Source organism: Fusarium coffeatum (assembly GCF_003316985.1).
Source record: "Fusarium coffeatum strain FIESC_28 chromosome Unknown BRIP53273_contig_75, whole genome shotgun sequence".
In the NCBI taxonomy this organism is placed as follows: domain Eukaryota; kingdom Fungi; phylum Ascomycota; class Sordariomycetes; order Hypocreales; family Nectriaceae; genus Fusarium; species Fusarium coffeatum.
In genome coordinates this window covers 174,282-197,065 of record NW_022157871.1, presented here as the reverse complement: position 1 = coordinate 197,065, position 22,784 = coordinate 174,282, and the positions used below count along the sequence as shown (strand labels likewise).

The following is a 22,784-nucleotide window of genomic DNA, read 5'->3' as shown; positions in this document are numbered from 1 at the left end:
TCCCGATCTCCTACTCTTTCCTCATGCCCCTGACGATAGAGGCATTTCGAGTGACGACATAGCATATATATACTATGCTAAGTCGCTAACAGGTGCAGCTTTGTTCGCGACAGTTGGAGGCTTTATAATAGCCAAGACTGGGGTCAATATTGACAAGACACCACACCAGCTTACAACGCCCGCAACCAGATAGGATAATTCCCTAGCCCATTGCCGTATCTGGCTCAATCCTCGGCTTTCCAATTCAGAAATAACAACGTTCGAAGCGCTCCTTATCTCCGTCGTTTCCAGGGTCTATCTCCCTTTATCGCTGAAGCTCGAATTGCTACGTGGTATATATATGACCCTACCCCGCCACACCTTTACTCCGCGGAGATTCACATTTCAGCACTCTAAATACCACCACGGGCTTATCTCCCACCCTTCTGAGCGCCAACCAGGCCCCTGGAACAAGCCACTTGACAGCGGCCAGGGAATCTCAATAGCCTTGTCCCTTATCGCGGCTCTTGTTGATCGTCCTTGCTGCAGCCGTTACGCCCAGGCACCCCTGGCCTGTACCCAATGACATGTTAGGCATTTGACCAGAGACGATCAGCTTATCGGATGACACAGACGTGAGCTCCTTGGCTTACAACTTAAGGCTCTGGCCAAGTTAAGTAGTCTCGGTACATGGCCGTCTCAAACCTGATAATGCTCCTGCAGGCCTTATCTCGCCATGTCTAACAAGCACGCGTATCTTCTTCCAACTCGTATACTTGCAATCTTGCATTATTTGAGACATGGGCTGGAAAGAAAAAGCACATGTCAATAAATATCATTCGTCCAAATCGTTATCTCTATCGGTTAATTCAATTTGGAACCTGGCTATTCGCCCTCGCTTGAGTGATTGCGCCTTGACGCCCAAAAGACCACCCAGGAGTTGTCAGGGGCAGACAGAGTGATTACTTGCGACTTCAAGAGGACTCGCCATCTTTGTGAAAATATTCTAGATATATAGCAAGATCCAAGTGTCTGTCAAAGTCGATCGCCTACCCGTTCGCTCGCTTAAAGGACTACAACTTATCGACCACTGAGGCTCTGGAACACTACAATACAACGGCCCGCTCTTAGCCTACTTCATCAGTCTTGTCCTTATCTGATCAACGAGGAATCGTGGAAAGAAATCTGGATCGTGCATCTCCGGGTTTCCGAGTGTCGCTGCACCCTTCGCTCACCATCTTACGATACAGCATAGCCAAGCTGCTTTATTCTTATCGATTCTATATATCGCAAATACAATCATAGGAGAACCGGAGATACAATATTTGATACTTTTGCGAGTCTCGTCTTGCCAACTATACAGCATAATTTCTATATATGCCCTCAGTGTTGTCCTGTTCGAAAGAATATCCTGGCTCGACATCAACAAGCAACTCAGAGATAATCAAGACCCTTTCAACCTTCACAACCTATTCTCGCTGTTTTTAGAGGCTCGAATTATCCGGCTTGAAATTTACCAAGTTCATCAACAAACCCGTTCACGATGGGTTTTCAAATCGCCCACCTATGGAAGGCCCCTGAGGTCAACCCCATCAGTAGAAAAGCACGAAGTGTACCAATGCTCAACCCTATCAATATGTATGGCCGGGTGTTCTCTTTCTCATGGCTAGGATTTATGCTTGCCTTTTGGGCCTGGTAAGTTTCAAAATTCCAAACGTTGATATGTGGTGTATTAATGAGGTACCAAGGTACACTTTCCCCCCTCTATTGACCGTCACTATCAAAGAGGATCTTCACCTTACACCGGCCCAAATTGCAAACTCCAATATTGTTTCACTCTCGGCTACTTTCTTCCTTCGATTCTTGACCGGTCCTCTATGCGACTTGTACGGCCCCCGACGTGTCTTCGCTTACTTGATCCTTCTCGGCTGCCTACCCATTGGTCTTGCACCACTTGTCAACAGTGCTACTGGTCTATACGTCTCTCGATTCTTCATCGGTATCCTAGGAGCTACATTTGTACCTTGTCAGGTTTGGTGCACTGGGTTCTTTGACAAGAATGTCGTTGGTACTGCCAATGCTCTTGCTGGTGGATGGGGAAACGCCGGTGGTGGAATGTAAGTTACTCCTCTCACCCTACGAAGCTTCCAGAGTGGAGTGGATTGTGAAGAGATAGACTAACTCTTTAAAGCACTTATTTCATCATGCCTGCTGTCTTCGACTCACTGGTTGCTAACCATGGCCTGACCCCATCCAAGGCTTGGAGGGTCACATTCGTGGTCCCCTTAGTCTGTTTGATCGTCTGCGGTCTCGGCATGCTGCTCCTCTGTGATGACAGCCCTATGGGTTCTTGGGATGAACAGAGCGAGCTTGTCCGAAAGAACATGGAAGCACATGGTATCTCTAGTTCAGGCGATGTTACTCCTATCCCTACACCCGACCGCTCGGGTTCAGACGAGGAAAAGAACCCTGGCGAGGAGAGAGATGTCAAGGTCGGTGACCACGAACACTCCATCTCACGCAGTGAAGCTATGGAAATTGCGCGAGGCGAGATCGTTGTCAAGCCCAGTCTCCGCGAAGCCCTCCCCGTTACGTACTCTCCTCAAACCATCTTCCACGTTGCGACCTATGCGTGCTCGTTCGGTGGCGAGCTTGCGATCAACGCTATCCTGAGCTCCTACTTCAAGAAGAACTTCCCTCATCTCGATCAGACCAAGGCTAGCAACTACGCTGCGATCTTCGGCTTCCTCAACTTCCTGAACCGACCTTTGGGTGGTGTTATCGCAGACATCTTGTACAACAACTTTGGACGTAGCCTCTGGCTCAAGAAAGCTTGGATCATTGCCTGCGGAGTCCTGACGGGTGCTCTTCTTATTGTCATCGGCAAGGTTAATCCATCTGAAGCCAACGGGGGCGACATCGGGACGATGGTTGGCCTCGTGGTGGTTATGGCTATCTTCATCGAGGCTGGCAACGGTGCCAACTTTGCTCTTGTGCCTCACGTCCACCCGTCTGCCAACGGTATCCTGTCGGGACTTACAGGAGGTGGTGGTAACATCGGTGGTGTCATCTTTGCAATTGTCTTTCGCTTCATGCACGGTGGTAACGACTACGCCATGGGCTTCTGGGTTATCGGAGTCATCACCATCGCACTTAACTTGGCTGTATGCTGGATCCCCCCACTGCCCAAGGGCCAGATTGGTGGCCACTAGAGGTCTTTTGCATACGAGATGAAAAGAGGGAACACATAAATGTGATAAATGTGTGGTTTAAAAAATTATGAAATGGGTTAAATGTTTAGCAGGCGCGAATTGGTCATTGTCTTGTATGGTCAGGTTATGGTTAATAGGATATCCCGTCGCATCAAAGGACGATGCGAGTTTTTCTTTCTTCATGAATACAATTGAGCAATACCTAGTTCACGATAAAGTCTTTGGAGTCCTGCATGTTACCCTTTGCTTAATGTCTATCATGTGGTAGCATGACTGGACGAGTGATCGCCACATGTCCTCAGTATCCGGCAATAGTCATTATTAAAAACAGAACAAGCAATTGAAAGCAAGACATTCATTACCAAGCTTTTAAGGCCCGCAACGATATATGCTCCTCCACCTGCATATGCAACCAACAGCACATGGGCACAAGCACCAAATACCCATCATCAATGACATACTCTACGTTCTTTCACCGAGGCCAAATGACGTTAATTATGAGACATTGAATTCGAACCTATCCCTGCCGACCAAACGCCACAAAAGCGCCGCGTGCGTTTGACAGATAGACAAGAGGCGCAGTGGAAGTGACACAAGATGAGGGAACCGGGCTTTTTGTATGTTTCCTCCTGGTGTGAAACGCGACACGAATGTGAGACCTGTATACGCAATCGACTGCATCAAGACTCTGCGTGTCGCAGACGTTCGATAGGAATAACGTCGAAAGTGCGGAATTAAGAGTTGGTGTCATTCGAAGATAGCGCTCCAATAACTACCTATCCTATATCTCATAGACCTCTACTTGATATCCATATCAGCAGCTTCAACTAAACAACAGCTACCCGAAACCGCCCTTACACCACGAAGCAAGGGCTTCGTCTCAAGTATTTGATCTACAGCGAGAGACCAAAGAATACCGAACAGCTATCTTTAGTCGCCCACAAGCAACAACTGCATTCCAGCCTACGGCGGGACGAGGCTGCAAGCTCATGCCAAGGGCGCCACTCCCGGCAACGGTTGAAACGAACGATGACGGATTGGCAATGCTTCAGCATTCCATTCGACTATAAGGCTCCAGCTCATGGTGGTGGGGGGTGTGGTGTGTATGTACCTGGGCAATGATCTGGTAATTAATCGAATTGATAGACATCTATTTGAAACGAAACGAGACAAACTGAACAGATCAACAGCCTGGCGATCAACATGTAAAGAAACATCGCATGACAAGGACATGCCCAGATGTACCTCGAAAGCGGAGAAAGATTGCTACGTAATTTCCGTACATCCAAGAAAGACCAATGCAAAGCCGTTAAACTTGGCTTGAGAAGCCGTTGCAAAGGCCTCATACAAGGTTTACCACTGGCGGTTTCATCATAGGACAATCCTAATATTACTCACGGACAAAACACGAAAATCACTGAAGATCAAAAGAGACTGCAACAAGTATTCAGATAAAATGGGTATCTCAGTATTCATAACACTAATAGATGGTAATTCTTTGGAAAACGAAAAAGTTGGGTCATATGTCTATTCGACGTAGCGGCATAGGTACACGGGGCAGCTACATCAGAGGAACTTGATCAAGACAAATAACCCAATTGGGTTTTATAGTTTTTTCCTCAATACATTAACAAATCCAGAAAAACCTTCCATCTCATAGATACCGACAAAAGAACCAACGTATGTGCGCAACAGAGGCTTAATATACCCAGACTGCTCCATACCCAGAAGAAATGAGAAAACCCTCTAAAATGCGATCATGAAGTCATGACGCCACGCTAGAACCAAAGATCAAATGGTGCGTGACTCCGCTTACAGAGCGAAAGCGGCCATGACAAGACCAGCGACAACGGCAACGGGAGCGCCGAAGCGGGCGGCACCGGAGACGGGGACGGGAGTAGGGGTGGGCTGTCCGTAAACAGGGGGCTGACCAGCGGGCTGAGTAGGAACAACAGGAGGCTGAGGCTGGGCAGGGTGGGTGTAGACGGGAGGGTGGGGAGCAGTGCCGTTGTTGGCAGGAGGAGCCTGGTGGGCGGGAGGAGGAACGGGGTAGTGAGTCTTGACGATGGGGACGAAGGTGGTGGGAGAACCAGCAGTGGTGGTGTTGCAAGGGACGGTGACGGTCTCGTGAACAGCAATGACGGTGGTCTCGGGGACGGGGTAGGCCTCCTTGGTAGGCTTGGGAGCCATGGTAGGGAGCTCGTAGTCGTTCTCGGTCTTGGAGGGCTTCTCCTCACCCTTGGTGGGCTTCTCCTCAGCCTTGCCACCCTCGATCTTGAAGGGGAAAGAGTACTGGAAGACCTCGGGGTTGCTCTCGAGCTTGAGGACAAGACCGTAGACGTTGTTGTCGCCGACGGAAGAGTCGATCTTCCAGGAGAAGGAAGCAGCGTCGTTGTCAACACCAGTGGCAATGGTCTTGATGGGGACCTGGGTGTTCTGGGTAGCACCACCGATCAGAGAGATAGAGATCTTCTCGCCGGAGTACTTGGGCTTGGCCTGCCAGGTGATCTCGAGGGTCTCACCGGTCTGGACCTGCTCCCAGTTGGAGGGGGTGAGGACGGGGTCGAAGTCGGCAACCTGGGCAAGAGCCTGGGCGGCGAAGGCCATGAGGGCAGCGGCGGAGATGGTGAACTGCATCTTGAAGGCTGGATTTAGGAATTACGGTATATGGTAATTGTACTGAAAGGAAGGAGGACGAGTTGTTAAGAAGCTGTAAAGCAACCTAAATTATTATGTATAATAAAAAAGAGTGTGGTAGGCTGAAAGCCGTGTAAAGAGTGACTGGATTTGGAGGTGGTGGTGAGGAGAGAGAGAAAAAAGAAGAAGAAGCAGTGGATGAAGCTTGCCTTTTGTGATAAATGCCAGAGGGGGACTGGGGGTGGGGAGAAGGGTGAGAGGGGTGCGGTCGACAGGTACGTACTCCCGAGCAGTTGCCAGCTTGGGCCAGTCCCTGCGGGACCATTGAGCGCCAAGGGGGACGCTAAGGCAGGTACCATGTTGACCCTCCACTCGATGTGAGCTGTGCCTTCCCACCTTGCCCACCACCCACCAAGTTTCTGCAAGCACAGCCCGTGCCTTACAGGTCTTAGCTGCGTCTGGCTGTTCCTGCGTCGGCGCTTGCCTTGCCTTGCAGTAGGGCAGCACCATTTCAGTTCAGTTCAGTTCACCCAAACCAACTCAGGTCAAACAATGGATCCTACGATATTGCATGTCCTCTCCACAACACACTGTTGGTCGGTGAAGGCGCGTGCTCAACCAACGGCTAACACTATAGTCCAGGGGCAACAGTCGGCGCGACATGCCTACCTAAGCACAAGCATTGAACTTCAAGAACCAACTACCAGTACTCGCTAATTGGCAGCGCTGTCAATGCACCCCTGAGAGTTCTCGGGCAGACCTCTGCCTCTCTGCCTGTCGCTAGGTATTGAGGTGCGCACCAGTCAGAGAGCTCAATGCATTGCACCGAATTTTCAAGCGAGCTCTCTCCTCCAGCGTTCGTGATGCTGGTCGACCCGGCTTAAACCGATCACGGTTAGCAGTTCATCCGCTAAGGCACAGTTAGCCAGGGGAATCCTCCAATGAATTGGACACACTCTCGCGCCGTTCAGTTGGCACATGAACGTGATTGATTTCCCCCGGTGACGGTGAAGGCTTGCGAATCTGGACCAGTACCAGCAAACATGTCTCTAAATCATGTCTCGTCTGTTCCGCCTTCCCGTCTCAATTGCCCGGCATGAATCAATCAATCGCTCGCTACTGAGTATGCGGGCCTACGAATCTTGACCCTCTTGTGGGCTGGACCTGCTCGCTTGAACAAAGATCGGACCATGAGGGCCGAGAAAACCCAGGATAACTGCAGCATCTGCAAGGCAAAAATCCCATACCAGGTTCGCCTGCAAAGGTGTAATTAAACTTGAGTGGGCGACGTTCTATCGATTGGCTACACGCGGGGACGGACATGTCGGCGATTCGGCAAACCCCTGCTTGGCGAGGAATCAGCCCGCTGTTTTGTATGTGCCCTTTGACGGTTTGGCCTCTGTCAACTCCTTTACTGTCGGTCGCTCTTTTTTAGTCTTTGCTGACTGACTGATCTCTAGGCCTTTAGGCGACTCATGACCCATGCCCATGTCCATCGAGGCCTTTTCTTGGACCTAACAAGATTACCTAGGATTCCCAACTCCAAGGATCTCGAAGTTCAGGGGCAGGGTGCCGGTCTCCGGGCCTGATCGCCGTTGGTGCCCCGAGATGAGATGAATGATATGACATGGCTGTTATTGTCTAGCACAGTCTGGTCTGGTTATTGTTGTTTGCAATCGAGACCCTTTATGGTGCATGCGTTAATTGTCTTTCTTGACTTGCTGTCTTGCGTTCCAGCTCTTGGCAGAATTGGAACATTTACCATCCGTGCTTTTTCCCTTGTCTTGATTACTTTTTTTGGTGCGACATTGTATGTCAGCACAACGTCCCAACTGCCTGTGCTGGAACGTTGGGAATAGAAACCAAACATTTCAACGTGACCCTATCCGAAACATCCATTCTGTGCGAACCCGCGATATGGATATCGTATGTATGTTGGTTGACGGATGCATTTACAACCTGGACGTGCTCCTCAGTGCTCCGTATAAAGTTGCAGATGAAACACCCGAGTCAAGTCAGAGCCACGATGTTATTATTAACTCCCCCATAAAATGCATTGCTAGTAAACAAAAGGCCCCATTTCCATTGCAGCGCTGGGATATTTTACCTAATGGGGCAGACACCGAAAGGCCTTTGCGGATGAGTTAAGGTTCCCCCATAAGCTCGTAGGCTATTGCTCTGCTAAGCTTTTAATGCTCCTATTTAACGCCCGTTCAGTGATATTAGCTTATCACTCTTAAGCATGACCTTTGATCAGCGAATCGTTGCTTTCAAGAACCAAAGGCTGAATAGTATGCCACACCAAATCGTTATTTGCTTTTGCTTCTCCCAATGATAAGGCTATGACATGGGAAGGTCACTCTTGTGTAGCCGCTGTGGCTCTTTTCTCATAGGGCTGCTTACTGCTTGACATGGGCATATCGAATAGGCGAGCTCGGCGCACAACGGCTTTTTCTTAGGGGCTTGTTATCATTTACAGAGCGAGCACAACGTGGTAGCAGTCCATCCTATGGGCCGCGACGACGATCATTTGCGATCTGGATACTAAAGCAAAAGGAAATTGAGCAATCGAAGCGATCACGGGGTACTATGGCACCATCTGCCCGATCCGCTAGCATCGTGTCTTGAGTAGGACAGCAAGTGAGACAATTAGTGAATAGTCGTTAATTCGAGATGAACGACATATATGCAATTGCATAATATGGCCGTGTAGTAGCAGGCATGTGACCCCTAAACTTGCAAAGTCAGGATGACTGTCCGCCGTCTCGTGTATATGAGATTACTCGAGCAGCAGTTAATCAATCCGCATTTCGCCTCCTAAGAACAACCGCAACTATGACATCGATTATTGAATACGATTCAGCCTGTACGAGATCAATAATCCCCTCATGGCCAATGCGATGCTGGACTGACCAGGACCCTCGCCAACTCCGCTTCCCATAATACGCCGATGTTCTTTAATGCTTGTTCCACCAGAGCCGTCACTGAGCCTAGGAATCTAGGTGATTCCTGAGTCCATCCACCAATGACATGAACCCCTACATCTCATTTAATCTGTGAAGATCAGAAAGCTTCGCTTCGAGGTTCAACGGTGAAGTCTATCCAGGGCACGACAATGGCGTGCGTATAGGATTCAACAGCAATGCAAATCTTGCTTGTCCTGGTTTGAATAAGTATTGGGCTCACCAGAGCCAATTACTAGGCAAAAGAACGATATACTGACATCTCATGTGCACGACTCAGGGACCTATCACATATCACGAAAAGGAGTTGCGGTTGATTCAAGATATAAGGAACCAATTAAATTTAAACGCCATAACCGTCGTTGCTTAAACGGTCAGTTATTGTAACCCACCAACTTACTGATGAACTGTAGCGCTGAAGACAACCAACACCAATGGATCCTACCATTGGTCGAAAGGGGTTCCAAGATTATACCCAGCTACTGTAATTACTCTACGCCACATGAACCTATTCTTGTCAAGCTGAACCACAAGAGGAAGCCTCTTTCACTAACACGTTTTCAAGAATCATTCCGACTGGTAGTCAAGACCTAAAGGGCCATTATAGCCTGTCAAGATCGCGATGCCGAGACCCCTCTGGTCGATCGCCGTTTTCGAAATTACTTCGATTTTGCAGGCGCTTTGACTGGTTTGTACCTTGCAGTAATTCCTGTCCAAAAAAGAAACTTGGAATAGATGGAATGACATGACCTGGCAGCTAGGTTAGCACTGAAAGACCGGGATTCTGCTTGAGACAGTTGTCTTAGATATCACGTCGGTCGCGGAATGTCTTGATTCCTTTGGCATGGATTAACAAAGAGGTTACGAAACTGACACACAAGGGAGAGGAATCCACGAGACCCAGTGCTGGGGATAAGCAACAATGTCACGATAGTTCTGGCTCTGAATCACTAGTCTCAGCCGTAACAATTCATTCTCCTTTTGGATCGATCGAAGCTGAAGCCAGGTTTAATCCACTATTGCAAGACCAACAACTCCCTACATTATTTGAATCATGAATTTCGAAAGGAGAAGTTGCAGCTGCCATCGTCGATTCTCGGAAACGGCGCGGCACGCGATCAATAGCGATCAATAGCGATCAATAGCGATCAATAGCCTGAACGGAATTGAGATTGCCTCCTATCACCCAAAAGTTGGTGGTTGGAACTCTTGACCGCCATCAACAACTCTGTTGGATCCTACGGCTCAGCTGCCTATACAGTCACTAGTTAGCTGCAACCGAACTGCACTCTTTGACCTCCAGCTCTGTTAGGTAGCCATAGCAAAGGGGTTTGCACGGCTAAAGAAGACAATACACCGGCATGTCGCAGAGTCGACGCCGTGGCTGAACTACCGGACGCCTTCTGATCCGCGTCTCAGAAGCCCATTATAGCGAAAGCTTGTCTTCTCTTTGATGATGCCTTTCACAGGCCAGATGTTACCTTCAGGGTCACGAAACCAACCCCCAAGTAGAAAAAGGGTTCCACCTTGAATCCTACGGGAAAAGGAGCCCAGAACTTTGTCATGAAGCATTCACAGTCGGATGCTTCAATGACATCAACTGCCGAAATCATGCCATTATCTGATTGGGTTCCCCGGAGATGAGGGCTTCTTCCATTACCCGACTTGGGATACTCTACCAATGAAGTTTGTGCTCCATTTCCCCAAACTCTGATAGTTTCCGGATCTTCAGGAGTGGCTTTTTCTGGACCTGGCCAATAACGACTTGTCACTATCACCATCTCACTCAAAATGGCAAGAAGGATAATTGATAATTCTGGGCATCCAATTGTAATTTTATATGCATGCAATGCTACTGTACTTGTGCTGTGCCTGGCTCGATAGTTTTATGCGCCTGCCTGTTTCATGAGATTACAGTAAGATTACCACTATTTTTAGGTGGATTAATCTTATGTCGGGCTTCCTGATTGCTCCTTCCTTCGTAACTTGTCACACACCCAAGTTGTGCAAATCCATTTTCATTGGATCGAGTCTCTCAGCCTCGTACCCCACCTTCGCGCTTTCAATCTCCATTCAGCGCGTACCAGGCTCTCAGCCTCGTCTAGACTACCTCCCACCCTTGGAATAGCATTATCAAAGGAACCCGCAGTAGTTTACTATCATAATGGCCTCCGGTGATGAGCGTCCTGGTGACTCACCCCGGGTTAAGCGTCGCAAGTCAAGCAACGACTCTTCCCCTCGACGCGACGGCGAAAATGGCGATGCAGGCCAGTCGCATAGAGACTCTGCGACGAGGAAGCTATCGATACGAGACAACCGCAGAAACAGCAGGACTGTTAGTCCAAGTCCTGCTGAAGATGGTGCCGGAAACAGAAACTACGAAAGTCGGCGCACATCACGGTCGAGATCACGATTGAGGTCGCAGTCCATGTCTAGCAGACGGTCCGACTCTCGACTGCGCTCCCGCTCACCATCTCGAATAACATCACGAACACGGTCACCCCGCTCTTCACGATCACGCTCTCGATCGCAGTCATCTTTCCACGACCGACGGATAGACTCCCTTTCGCCTCCAGAAGCTCAACCGACTCCCCAGGAACCCTTCAAACCCAACTACAAAGCCCATCTTGTCCTTCGCGGTCATTCCAAACCTGTTTCACAAGTCCGAATATCACCTAATGGACGCTTTATCGCATCTGCATCGGCGGATGCCACTGTGAAGATCTGGGACGCTACGACAGGCGAGCATATGGACACACTTGTCGGACATATGGCTGGAGTGAGCTGTCTTGCTTGGACGCCTGATAGCAACACCATCGCAAGCGGCTCAGACGACAAAGCTATTCGACTATGGGATCGCGTTACAGGTCGGCCAAAGACTACAACTAGAAAGAGTATAGCTGGCCAGGACATGGCGCCTCTGAAAGGTCACCACAACTATATTCATTGTTTGGCATTCTCACCAAAGGGCAATATTCTTGCCAGTGGCTCCTACGATGAAGCTGTGTTCCTGTGGGACGTACGTGCGGGAAGACTCATGCGCAGCCTGCCGGCACATAGTGATCCTGTTAGTGGAATCGATTTTAGTCGAGACGGAACGCTGGTCGTGAGTTGCTCGACAGATGGTTTAATGTATGTCCCCCTTGACACTTTTACTGGAAAGCTACTGACAAATATCCAGTCGTATTTGGGACACATCAACAGGCCAATGCTTACGCACCCTTGTCCACGAAGACAACCCAGCCGTAGCCAACGTTTGCTTTGCCCCTAACGGCCGCTTCGTTTTGGCCTTCAATCTAGATAATTGCATTCGATTATGGGATTATGTTTCAGGCACTGTTAAGAAAACATACCAAGGCCATATCAACGACAAGTTTGCAGTCGGAGGCTGCTTTGGAGTTCTGGAAGGAGTTCCTTTTATTGTATCTGCTAGCGAGGATGGCAGTATTGTTATGTGGGACGTTGTATCAAAGACGGTCCTACAACGGGTCGAAGGCCACAAAGGTGTGTGCTTCTGGGTGGACGTCCACGGTGAGACGATGGTGACCGCGGGACAGGATTGCACGGTAAAAGTGTATCGCCACCTCAGAGATACTCCCAAAATTAATGGTGACGCGAGTAAGGTGGGCAATGAACTGCAGGCCGAAGAGACTGCAGCACGGGAGGACGTTGTAATGGAAGACGCATAGATCGGCACTATGGGTTTTAATAGCAAATGTGTCCTGCATTCTAATAAAATCCAACCCATGGCAACCTTGCTGTCCAAGCTACAGGGTGGCAGAAAAATTACCATCTCAGTCTTAGAGCGCCGAAACAAAGCAGCTCAGATATAAATCTACACCGCTATAGAATGTTCAGTTATTGTTATCGTTTAGCCTCGGGGGCCATACTATCTGATACCATGACGTCCCAAGTCACAACCACGGTGTATAAACAATGACTTTGAATTGACTAAACTTGTGGCTTCTGAGGCTACAGTCAAATATAGATAGCCATTCCCTTGCAAGTCTTCCCGACTATGAACTAGATCAAATACGAGTCAAGTCGGTTTGCGTTCTTCTCCTTTCCATGGGAAGAAGGATTCCAATTACATTCATGAACCTCTGACCCTGTTGCCTTTCATCTGCAATTCTCTGAGCTAGCTTTTACCGAAACTGCACTTCGACGTTGTGAGCGCCAACGCGTTTACCCTCGAAGTAGACAGTGAAGTCCACGATTCCGTCCTCGCAAGTCATTTCGACATCGAAGCTAAGCTTGTGAAATACTTTCCCAAGACAGTTGGTGTAGGTTGGCAGCGACTCGATGTTGATATCGCGTGTCCACTGGATGTTGCACAGCTTCTTTACAGTCGACCCAAAGGTCTCAGGAGGTGGAAACTCAGTGCAAGTGTAGATTGCTTGGTCGACTTGACCGATGTGTCCAGAGTACAGCCGCTGGTATGATCTCCGGACTGGCTGTTGAGTCAACATGTTGTCTCCCTGTCGAGTAAATTAGTGGTCCGATTCAGATAATCTGCCGTCTTGCTTACCTCCTTCAGAAACCATTTCATCTGATTGTTGGCGTACCATTTCTGGTAGTTTTCACTCCAGAACTTATGGTGCTGAAGATGTTTCTTTTCGTCAAACTCCTCAGTGAAGTAGATTCCATAGCTCTTCCTGGCAACCCGAGAACCAATTTGCACCCTAAGACCGGTCGAGACACCGTGGCCATTAATGCCGCGAACAACAGCACCCCGACAGATGGCAGTCCATCTGTTTGCTATAATTAGAGGCGGCTAGGGCGGTATTTTAGATAACTTACGGTTTATTCCCGCGCGACTGTAGAACGGTAGTTCCAAAGGTAGATTGTAAATTGTTGAATAGGTAGGAGCTACGACCGAACCCACCCACAAGTATGATATACTTCACATTATTAGTATCCAATGTGCTGGCGTAGCGTCTATTAAGGACTACTTACAGTTGCTCTTTGACCATACTTTGACTGAATGGCTTCAGTCTGGCGTTTGACCAGTGCTTCGATTTTGGCAATGATAGGAGTGTAGACAGAACGGATGTCATACCTATATCGATCAGCCGTGATGAACCAATGAACTGGCGGTAAAGACTTACGAGCTGAGCTCGAGTGTCCTTCGTCGTTTGAGCTTGCTGTTGGAAGCTGGACCTCCACAGCTGTCTGGCAGATCGACCAGCCAAGTCCTGTTCTGGTTTGAGAACTGGGGCTTGATACCATGTTCCCACCCATCGTTGAGAAACTTCTTTTGCTCTGCGACACTCACGCTTTGCCACGAAGCTGGACCGACCTTTCTCTTGATGAGCTCTAGAAAGTTTTCGTCAAGAAAAACACCTCCGCAGAGACCACCTGATACCCTTCCTTAGCTGTTGCATGTATCATACATCAGGTCAAAACTCACCGTCACCCCTGACACATTCTTTGACCACGAATGGATCGGTAGATTCGACCACATAGCTGATCAAGTCCTATACTCTATTAGATCTTGACGCGCGTAAATTTGATCATAACTTACCACCGTGCCTCCCCCAGCATCGCAGATCACCATAGTATCTCCGACCTAGTGCAGTGTAAGCGAACGAACTATATCAACAATTCATAAACACACCTTCATAGTTGATCTCTTCGAAAGATCCTTGATAGTAGCCAGGGCTGCCGCTTCCGGCTCGGATATGAAACGAAGTGTAGTATCGCCACAGGGTCTAGCATCAAGAATGCCGGAGATTCTGGCAGCCTGCTTCATGCGTTGCTGTGCATAAGGAGGCCAGATCGCGGGAAGTGTGATCACAACATAGAATCGCGACTTCTGTAGCAGTTCTGCTCCAATGCTACGGCGAATGGAATCGATCGTGTGATTCCAGATCTTCCGCAGGAAGCACCCGATGACATCAACGGGGTCTTTCTTCAATTCTCCCAGTAGCTTTCTGGCGTGTTGAAGCTGGGAAGAATTTGATACGTCAGGGGGAATATCACCTTCGTCCAGGAGCAGAAGCTTGAACCACCGGAGGGCATCTTCGTCAGCGGGTATGGAATAGCCCCATGAGGTGTCTCTTTCGCTACTGTAAAGCAGCTGGGTTGGTGCCTTCTCAACATCTGAGCAATGGTTGAGTTCGGCTTCCCAGCTTGTAACGAGCTCGATTTCATCAGGCTCCTTGGAGTAGGCCCATGCTACTCCTGAGTATCTAGACAAGTCTCCTTGTGAGTAAGAGTGTCCTTCAAGCCATACAAAGGCAGCGCGCTATAGATAGAAAACTTACGTCGTTCCAAAGTCGATGCCGACAATAATTGCATCGTCCATCGGCTGGTCTGCCGTCATCTTGAGTATTCTTCAATGCTGAAGGGAGCGGTGCGGCTGCATAGGTAGGTGGGTAAGTATGAGTAAGGGAAGTTGAGTGATCGAGTAGCGATGAAAGGAAAGAGAAGAAAAGAAAAGAATGAGGAGGACTAAAGGAGGGAAAGAAGAGGGAAAGAAGAGGGGCAATAGAAGGCAGAAGCTATGCGGTGCTCCTCCTTTTGAGTGCAGGCAGCTGAGCGCTGGCCGGAGGAGTTCACTGTCACCTTTTATCACTGCCTAGACACTGCCAACACACTGCCAACCACCGTTGGCCTAGGTATCCCCTCCACCCCCTCTCTATTCCTTTCCCTTTCCCTTTCTCTCTTCTTTCTTCTTTCTTCATTTCATACTTGTTGTGAGCGCATAGTCGTTGCAGTCAGTCAACTTCTAAACATGGATCAACGGGGAAAGAAGCGGGAGTCTGAACACGATCTTCGTGTTAAAGTCGAATCTTCTAATCCTATCGACCTCGCCAGTAGCCCCTCTACTCACTCTGCTGGCCCACAAGAACAGCCTTCCAGTAACGGATTTGTTGACGTTAAACCTGAAGAACATACTTTTGATGAGGTCGAGCCACGCAGTGCACAGCCTTGCAGTGACAATGACATCGGCATCGACAACTGGACAGCTGAAGAACTGTTCAAGAGGCACGAGACTAGCCAACAGGCTTTTATGGAAGACTATCGCAACGCTGCTTCCCAAGAGAGGTCCCAACTAGCCCAGACACTACACAGAGAAGTACAGACCGGCATTGATCACATCGTCGGTTACATCAGTGGTTTCGTGGCGCGATCTACCCAGCCCTCGACTTCAGTGGATATCGAAACCCTCAAGACCAAGTTTGAAAAGGAGAGGGAGCACGCCAAAGACCTCCAGAACAATTACAACATGGCAATTGACACTATCAAACGGCATAGGAGGGAGATCCAGAAAGCAAATACAAAGCTACAGGATACTCTTCAGGAGAGAGACCAACTGCGACAACTCGTAGATGGCGGTAGCCTGGCGAACTCTAGCAAGGCAACTGATGATACTATCAAGGGCAAATGGACGGAGATTGACTATAACATCCGCTGCATGGTTCATGTACTGAACAATGCTCCGTCGGCAGAGTCGCTCGATGATGAAGTCACACAGCGGCTACGATTTATTTCTGGAGAGTATCACAGTATGCTACAAGATCCTGACCTTCGCGAATTTCTCATGAGGGGCTATGTTTGGGCTTTTATTCAAGACAATGTGTTTGATTCAGGAGAGTGTACCTGGGGTGGGCCTGATTTGAAGTCATACAAATCTACCCGAGATAGCCTCATAGGTCAGTATCAATATTGCCTCTTAACGCGATGATTTTACTGACTCTCATAGGACGCATGGGGGCGGTTGAAAAGCATTCGAACGACAAGTCATCTATTGCTTATATCGCGAAATGGTTAGCTCAAGGCGCGGCAATGATGAACCAGTTGTGGGAGAAGGACAGCACTGCCATCAAGCGCATGGTGCATGATGAGGCCAAACGCCTGCGGCCTTTTGCATCAAACCACCGATTCAGACTTGACAGGGTTGACAAGAAGATTTCGGATCAGCTCAGCGATATCATTGGCTCTGCAATTGAGCTTGATCAGATGATGATGCGTTCCAAAGCAGTTTTCATGATTCACTGGCGGGATCGATCGCAGGAAATGGGGCCTCTAGAGCGATGGAACCCAGAAGTCATGGAAGCTGAAGCTTATGAGCAAGACTTATCCGAGAAAAGCCGCGTCAAACTTCGTCTGTCGCCTACTTTGTATAAGGTTGGCACCGCCGATGGTCAAAACTATGACTCTCGAATGGTTCTGGCTAAGAGTGCTGTGGTCTGCGATTAGCTTAGACTATTTGGGAACTCAGTGCAAGCAACACAGACTGAGATACAAAGGTATGGTGAGCGATCTGGGTGGTGAGAAGCAAAGATGAAAAGGAATCGCAACACCCCGTTATGCCTGTGGTATCGATATCATCATGGGTTTGCCGCTTTCTTGGAACAAATCAGGCTGAATCTTCTCGGGGGCAAGTTAGGAGAAACCTTCACGAGACCTTAATGTCATTGGGCAGGGAAAGTAGATAACTACTCTATGAACTTTACATCGACTAGTAGCATGCCAGTTATGTTCTGCCCTTTAAACGGTTACATCTTCTTATGCACTTTGTCAGGGGTAACAGAAGAATTGTCCTATAAGTCTTGGGCTACTATAACAAAGCATCCAAAGTGCTAGTCTAAGCTAGCATAAAGTGACCAAATTATTTTGTCCTCTATGCTTTAGGCGGCTGATTCTCATGATACCCTGAGGCTTGTGCTACTCAATCAATGGTGATCGTAATCGAGACAAATTATAAAAGAACTTATACTTTTGGCTAAAATAGATCGAAAAGAATTACATAGTAAAAGATCCTCCATGATACTCTCCCTCTCTTCTATAACAGTAGTTACTCCGCCATCCTATATTCTACCATATGCATCCATGCCACCATATCCCGAAACCACAATTAGGTATTGACCGGAACCCTCAAACTCCAAAATTCGAAAGAAATGCTGTCTGTACAAAGGAGCTATGTCGTCAAAGCGATGTCGTTACTGGTGATAGGGGCCGATTACACGGGCTTGTTGTAGACTGGTGGGGTGTAGACTGCGTCTTGTGTGGTTGAAGAGACGACACGAGGCTCAACAGTTGAAGATTTACGAGGGATAACAGGGTCAGGGTAAGCTGGCTTTGTGTAGACTGGAGGCGTGTAGATGGGGGTCTCAATAGGCTTGGTGTCGACAGGAGGGTCGACAGTAGAAGAGTTGCGAGGTAGAACAGGCTCGGTGTAGACAGGAACCGAGTACACAGGAGTTTCAGCAGACTTGGTGTATACGGGAGGAGTAACGACTGGAGTGTTACCAGGAAAGACAGGCTTCGCATCGACTGGGGCTGAGTAGACTGGTGTATCCACGGGCTTGGTGCGGATAGGCGCCACGATGCTCGAGTTGTAACCGTTAGGAGCTGAGTAGACTGGAGGAGACTGGGCAGGCTTAGTGTCCACGGGAACTTTTCCGTTGCCAGAAGCGACAGAAGAGTAGGCGGGCTTGGTGTAGACAGGAAGGACATAGCCAGAAGGTGTACCAGTCGAGTTACGGTAAGTAGGATCCGAGTGTACAGGCTTGGTGTAGACAGGAGGAGACACCTGACCGCCAGGGGTACTGTAGACTACACTCTGTCTAGGAGGCTGGTATGCAGTAGGCGAAGCATGCTGATCAACAGGCGTAGAGAATGAAAACCCAAGAGTAGAGTTCGTGCAAGGATAGTCATTTCCAGTCTTGGTCTGATAAGGTGCCGCATAGGTCGAGTTGACGGGATGGTAAGGAGAACGAGTGTTCTCTTCGCCGTATGGGAGAGTGGAAGCATACTTGGTGGGAGGAACAAGGACGGTGTTGCTGATGGTCACAGTTTGAGTGCAGTCTTTGCAGACTTCGGTGGTGTAGTAAGACCTGTCGGAAGAAGCAGTAACGGTAACTGTGACGTCGACAGTCCTGATAGAGGTAAAGATATAGCCGGTAGGACAATGAAGGGTTGGCTCATGAGTTGTCGTGTTAATAGCTGGGGTAGTTGTGTTAATAGCCGGGGTAGTTGTGTTCTTGGGGGCAATGTAGCTGTTGATGGGAGTGTAGCGGGGAGGAGCATAGTCATTGACAGATCGAGCAACTCTAGGTTGAGCCTTGTTCATGTTAGCCTGAAATCATCTATGTATTATGAGAATACATACTCTACCGAACCAAGAACCGCGAGGAGCAGCTTCAGCAACCGTGCCAAGAAGGCCAACGGCGCCAACAATTGAAGGCAGAAGCATCTTTGTGGTATAAGATTCGAAGAGATAGAGGAAATAGAATGGAGAGTATTAGCCAAAGTTTAATGAGGCTGTAGGTGAGAGTAGGAGAATTAATGCTGAGTCTGGTGGTGAGAGAATCATTTCCAGGACGAAACTCATCGTCTTTAAGTACGACTTCATCTTACTCAAAGGGTTCTCCTCAAGGAGTCGAGTATCAGCCCAAGGGTGAAGAAATATTGAAGATTGGCAGGATGAAATATTGAAAGTGGATGGTTTACACGAAAAGGGCACGACAGGATATTGAAAGAGGGATGAGCTGGCTGTAAGAGACTGAGAGAAGAAAAGGATGTACAAGGGCGGCCTTTCTTCCTTTGGTGGTGAAGTGGGGAGCACTTTATCGATTCAAGGGAGTTTTGGCGCCAACCACAAGAGTTGGTCTTCAGTGGCACAATGGAGACAAAAGGGAAAAGGGCGGAAGAAGCAATTAATTTATCTACAAGACTAGGGAACAAAAGACAAATAAACGATATATTCAATGCCGATCAAATCGCTAATCATTAATTAATGCGATCGATTTGGGGATCCAATCAGTTAACACGAGACAAACACGTTGAGATCAAGGTGTAAAGTGTAAGAATCCTATCGTCCATATAAACTCCATGGTATGTCTTTACTTTAGTAAATGGATATCCATATTCATATTCGTTCCAAGTACTTGGCTCGTCATACAGACAACAACTTTGTGTGCCAGTAGCTAGTCGTATAATGAAACAGCACATAGGCACGAGTAACATACAAAGAGAACTTAGAATTCACCCAATCATAGAGAACAGGTATGTTGCCATTCACAGCCAAATCAGAAGGCGTGGTCTGTGTGTATAATCTATCAATGTAGTATTGTGTGTGTGTCCGCGTGTTTCTCCTGTCGAATCTTCCGCATGTGCAGGAATGGGTATCAAGAGGGCCACGCAATCGCCATCGTGCCCTTTGTAAAAGCTAACAAGAAACCAACAAAAACCATGTGCTTATGCCGTCAAAATAATAATCAGTAAACCGTCGCCTGTGATGCAATCGTGAAGTATCAAGTATCGTCCCATCCCATCCATACTAGCTTGAGCTAGGCATGCCATAAGCCAACCGATTTGAGACAGTATATCTCTCAAGTCATCGCCCGCTACTATTCATCACCCGTCAATCAATCCTCCCAGATCGTCTCAAGGTCGATATCCCCTCTGCGCTCGGCACCGCACACACTCCAGCGCTTTCTTTTATCTCGAGAGCCGAAACCCATTGTGCGTCCTCGCATCTGCCCATCCTTCCCTTTCAGGTCCGTGGCATCATTTCCGTCAGCAGCATCTGCGTCGGCCTTTAGCTGGGCAATTTTTTCAGCTTCCAGCGCGGCCTCTTCTGCATCAGGTGTGTCGGGAATGGTTTCCAAACTGGAGATACTGGGACTTCGAGATCGGGTCGATGTTGGTGTGGAGGGAACCGATGAGTAAGTGGTTCCGTAGCTTCCTGAAAGGGCGTCGTAACTTCGATACGAGGACGAAGACGAAATTGACGAGGATGGAGTCGAGGGGAAGGTTCCTAGGGATCCAGTGCTTGAAGATGTAAAAGACCGCAGAGGAGATGATGGTCGTCGAAGTCGCGCAGGTGTGCTTGTGGAAATGCCCATAATGGGGGAAGTGCTTCGTCTCTCATGCCTTTGCTCGGGCTCGAGGACCGAAGTTCGTACAGGCGAAATAGGTGGGAAAGCTTCATCGGCGGGCTTTCGCGGGATTCGCACTCTGCTAGGTGATCCAGATGGGCTTCCAGGACGATGATGAGGCGAGAACAGGATGTGACCTGAACCGTTGACGCCTGGCATAGATTGAGTGCGGGACATTGGGGGCGCGAGACTCGTTGTAGAACGAGATCTGGTGTGAGCTCCCGATAGTGGAGAAGTGGTGCGTGGTCGATACGGAATGAATGGTGAGGAAGACCAAGATGGTGAAGCAGGCGAAGTCGGGCTGGGGTCGGTACTTCGTCTCAGGTTTGGTGGCTTTCGGGGTAGCTCGATGCTGAGGTTAGAAATAGCGTTGGGGTTTTGCAGTCGCAGCGATGGCACAAGTGGTGAAGCAGCGGGTGACGCAGAGACAGAGGTGGAAGCGGAAACGGGAGCAGGGGTAGGAGTAGGACGGAACTCCTCCATGCGCTCTGTCTCAGGAACTGGCTCCATTTTGAGATTTGTAATCGGAGCTGGAGGCAGAAACAGGATACGATGTACGGTAATACAGTACGGCACGGCACGAGTGACAAGAGTTTGAGAGCCAAGCCGGTGTCGTCAGGACATCAACGGTGGCATGAGCAGTTATGCCGGCTTGAAGCTTGATCGCGTCTTGGCCGACGACTAATGGCGTCGAATTGGGGGTTTATTCGTCGAGGGAGAAATGATCGTCAGCGGCGGTCCTACAAAGCTCTTTGTCGGCGGCTGCTGCAAGTCGGGGATCTTTTTGGGATTGGCAGGCGGCGCAGCACCGGGGAAAGGGCGTCAAGGGAAACGATCACAAGCTGACGAGAGCGGGATTGGATTGAATTCGATTGAACCTTGAGCGCGGCAGAAAGGCGGGGGTGGATCAAGCTTTTTAGGGATCCGAGGTGGAAGGACGCTTCTTCTGTTTTGTTTTCGAGCGTGGTACTGGTGGAGAGAGGCTATACTTTGTATAGCGCGGTGCGGTACTGCAGCTGTAGCTCGAGGTGTGGTGGGAAGTACGGTAGCTGGTATTTTAGATTTGGGGTTGAGAGGGGAGAAAGGCGGCGAAGGGGACCTGTACTCTAAAACTCTCGATATCGGTTTTGGGGGGTGTCACCACTAAAATCAGGCGATGTGAAAGAAGAGAACAACAACCCTCGTAGGTGAAGCCGAGAGAAGAAAAGAGGAAGAGAAATGAGAAGGGGAGGGAGGTTAAAGATGAAGGAAACGAGGAGGCGTTTGAAGGAGAAGATTATGAAAGTGATTTGAGATTGTTTTGAGAGGCGAGTAGAGAGGTACAGTAAGTGATTGAAGGAAGGAACCTAAAGGCAGTTGCCATACCATACCATGTCCAGTAATGTTAAGGGAGAGAAAGTGACAAGTGACTCTGGGCGCGTGGTGCCGAATCAGTTTTGGATCATGTCCTGTCCAATCCAATCCAGGCCTGGGACGTGATAGACGGTCAGTTCAGTTCCATCAGTTGGGCCAGTCCAGTCCAGTCCAGGGCCCGGTGAGGTACCTCCGCTAGTGGAGGGGGGTACCTGCCTGTGGAGGAACGTGCAGTGCCCGCGGCGCGAGACGAACCCACTAGGGACTTTTTAGCGGGGCACTTGAGCCGGTTCAGTGGGTGACGGGTCCAGGGTATCTATCTGACGGTCAAGAAGTGATAATACCATACGATAAAGTGAGAGTGAGAGAACGAGTAGTAGTGAGTCTTGATATATTTTAATGTTCCTGATACTAAGTACGAGTCTTCAGTTATTCATCTGGAGGCTCTATTATCGGCAGTATCCATTTCACTGCATTGTCCTCTTCCCTAAAGTACCAGGGTATTGAATCTAAAACAAAACAACATCGCCAACGCCACCGCTCTCCTTGGACATACCTGACACTTCCACGTCCCATGGTCTACCCAGTAGCGTCCAGTCGATCCAAGGAACCATTACATCGCAAATAGCAACTGTACAGTACATTACATCAATAGACAACTCGAGACCGACCGCAGCATTCATGTCTAGTCATGCTATAACATGCAATGCAATGTAATGCAACGCAGCGCGGGGTATGGTATACGGTAT

General features: G+C 48.9%; 7 protein-coding genes across 7 annotated transcripts; 3 read left to right on the top strand and 4 right to left on the bottom strand.

Moving 5' to 3' along the window:
* Nucleotides 1-1,522: 1,522 nt before the first annotated feature.
* On the top strand, nt 1,523-3,191 carry FIESC28_03593 (uncharacterized protein; the record flags this gene model as incomplete). The annotated part of the gene is made up of 3 exons (XM_031157742.1): nt 1,523-1,674; nt 1,728-2,096; nt 2,171-3,191. The coding sequence occupies 3 exons, from the start codon at nt 1,523-1,525 to the stop codon at nt 3,189-3,191; spliced, it is 1,542 nt and encodes a 513-aa protein (XP_031018255.1).
* A 1,812-nt stretch (nt 3,192-5,003) lies between these two features.
* On the bottom strand, nt 5,004-5,828 carry FIESC28_03592 (uncharacterized protein; the record flags this gene model as incomplete). The annotated part of the gene is made up of 1 exon (XM_031157741.1): nt 5,004-5,828. One exon carries the CDS (start codon nt 5,826-5,828, stop codon nt 5,004-5,006), a length of 825 nt encoding a protein of 274 aa, XP_031018254.1.
* Nucleotides 5,829-10,955: 5,127 nt separating this feature from the next.
* FIESC28_03591 (uncharacterized protein) lies at nt 10,956-12,480 on the top strand (the record flags this gene model as incomplete). Its single annotated transcript, XM_031157740.1, has 2 exons — nt 10,956-11,923; nt 11,973-12,480. 2 exons carry the CDS (start codon nt 10,956-10,958, stop codon nt 12,478-12,480), a joined length of 1,476 nt encoding a protein of 491 aa, XP_031018253.1.
* A 456-nt stretch (nt 12,481-12,936) lies between these two features.
* Nucleotides 12,937-15,116, bottom strand: FIESC28_03590 (uncharacterized protein; the record flags this gene model as incomplete). The annotated part of the gene is made up of 9 exons (XM_031157739.1): nt 12,937-13,269; nt 13,320-13,542; nt 13,592-13,692; nt 13,748-13,850; nt 13,900-14,149; nt 14,202-14,268; nt 14,316-14,360; nt 14,409-14,982; nt 15,058-15,116. 9 exons carry the CDS (start codon nt 15,114-15,116, stop codon nt 12,937-12,939), a joined length of 1,755 nt encoding a protein of 584 aa, XP_031018252.1.
* A 411-nt stretch (nt 15,117-15,527) lies between these two features.
* FIESC28_03589 (uncharacterized protein) lies at nt 15,528-16,996 on the top strand (the record flags this gene model as incomplete). The annotated part of the gene is made up of 2 exons (XM_031157738.1): nt 15,528-16,449; nt 16,500-16,996. The coding sequence occupies 2 exons, from the start codon at nt 15,528-15,530 to the stop codon at nt 16,994-16,996; spliced, it is 1,419 nt and encodes a 472-aa protein (XP_031018251.1).
* Nucleotides 16,997-17,759: 763 nt separating this feature from the next.
* Nucleotides 17,760-18,995, bottom strand: FIESC28_03588 (uncharacterized protein; the record flags this gene model as incomplete). The annotated part of the gene is made up of 2 exons (XM_031157737.1): nt 17,760-18,863; nt 18,912-18,995. 2 exons carry the CDS (start codon nt 18,993-18,995, stop codon nt 17,760-17,762), a joined length of 1,188 nt encoding a protein of 395 aa, XP_031018250.1.
* A 1,174-nt stretch (nt 18,996-20,169) lies between these two features.
* Nucleotides 20,170-21,192, bottom strand: FIESC28_03587 (uncharacterized protein; the record flags this gene model as incomplete). Its single annotated transcript, XM_031157736.1, has 1 exon — nt 20,170-21,192. The coding sequence occupies one exon, from the start codon at nt 21,190-21,192 to the stop codon at nt 20,170-20,172; it is 1,023 nt and encodes a 340-aa protein (XP_031018249.1).
* Between the last annotated feature and the right edge of the window lie 1,592 nt (nt 21,193-22,784).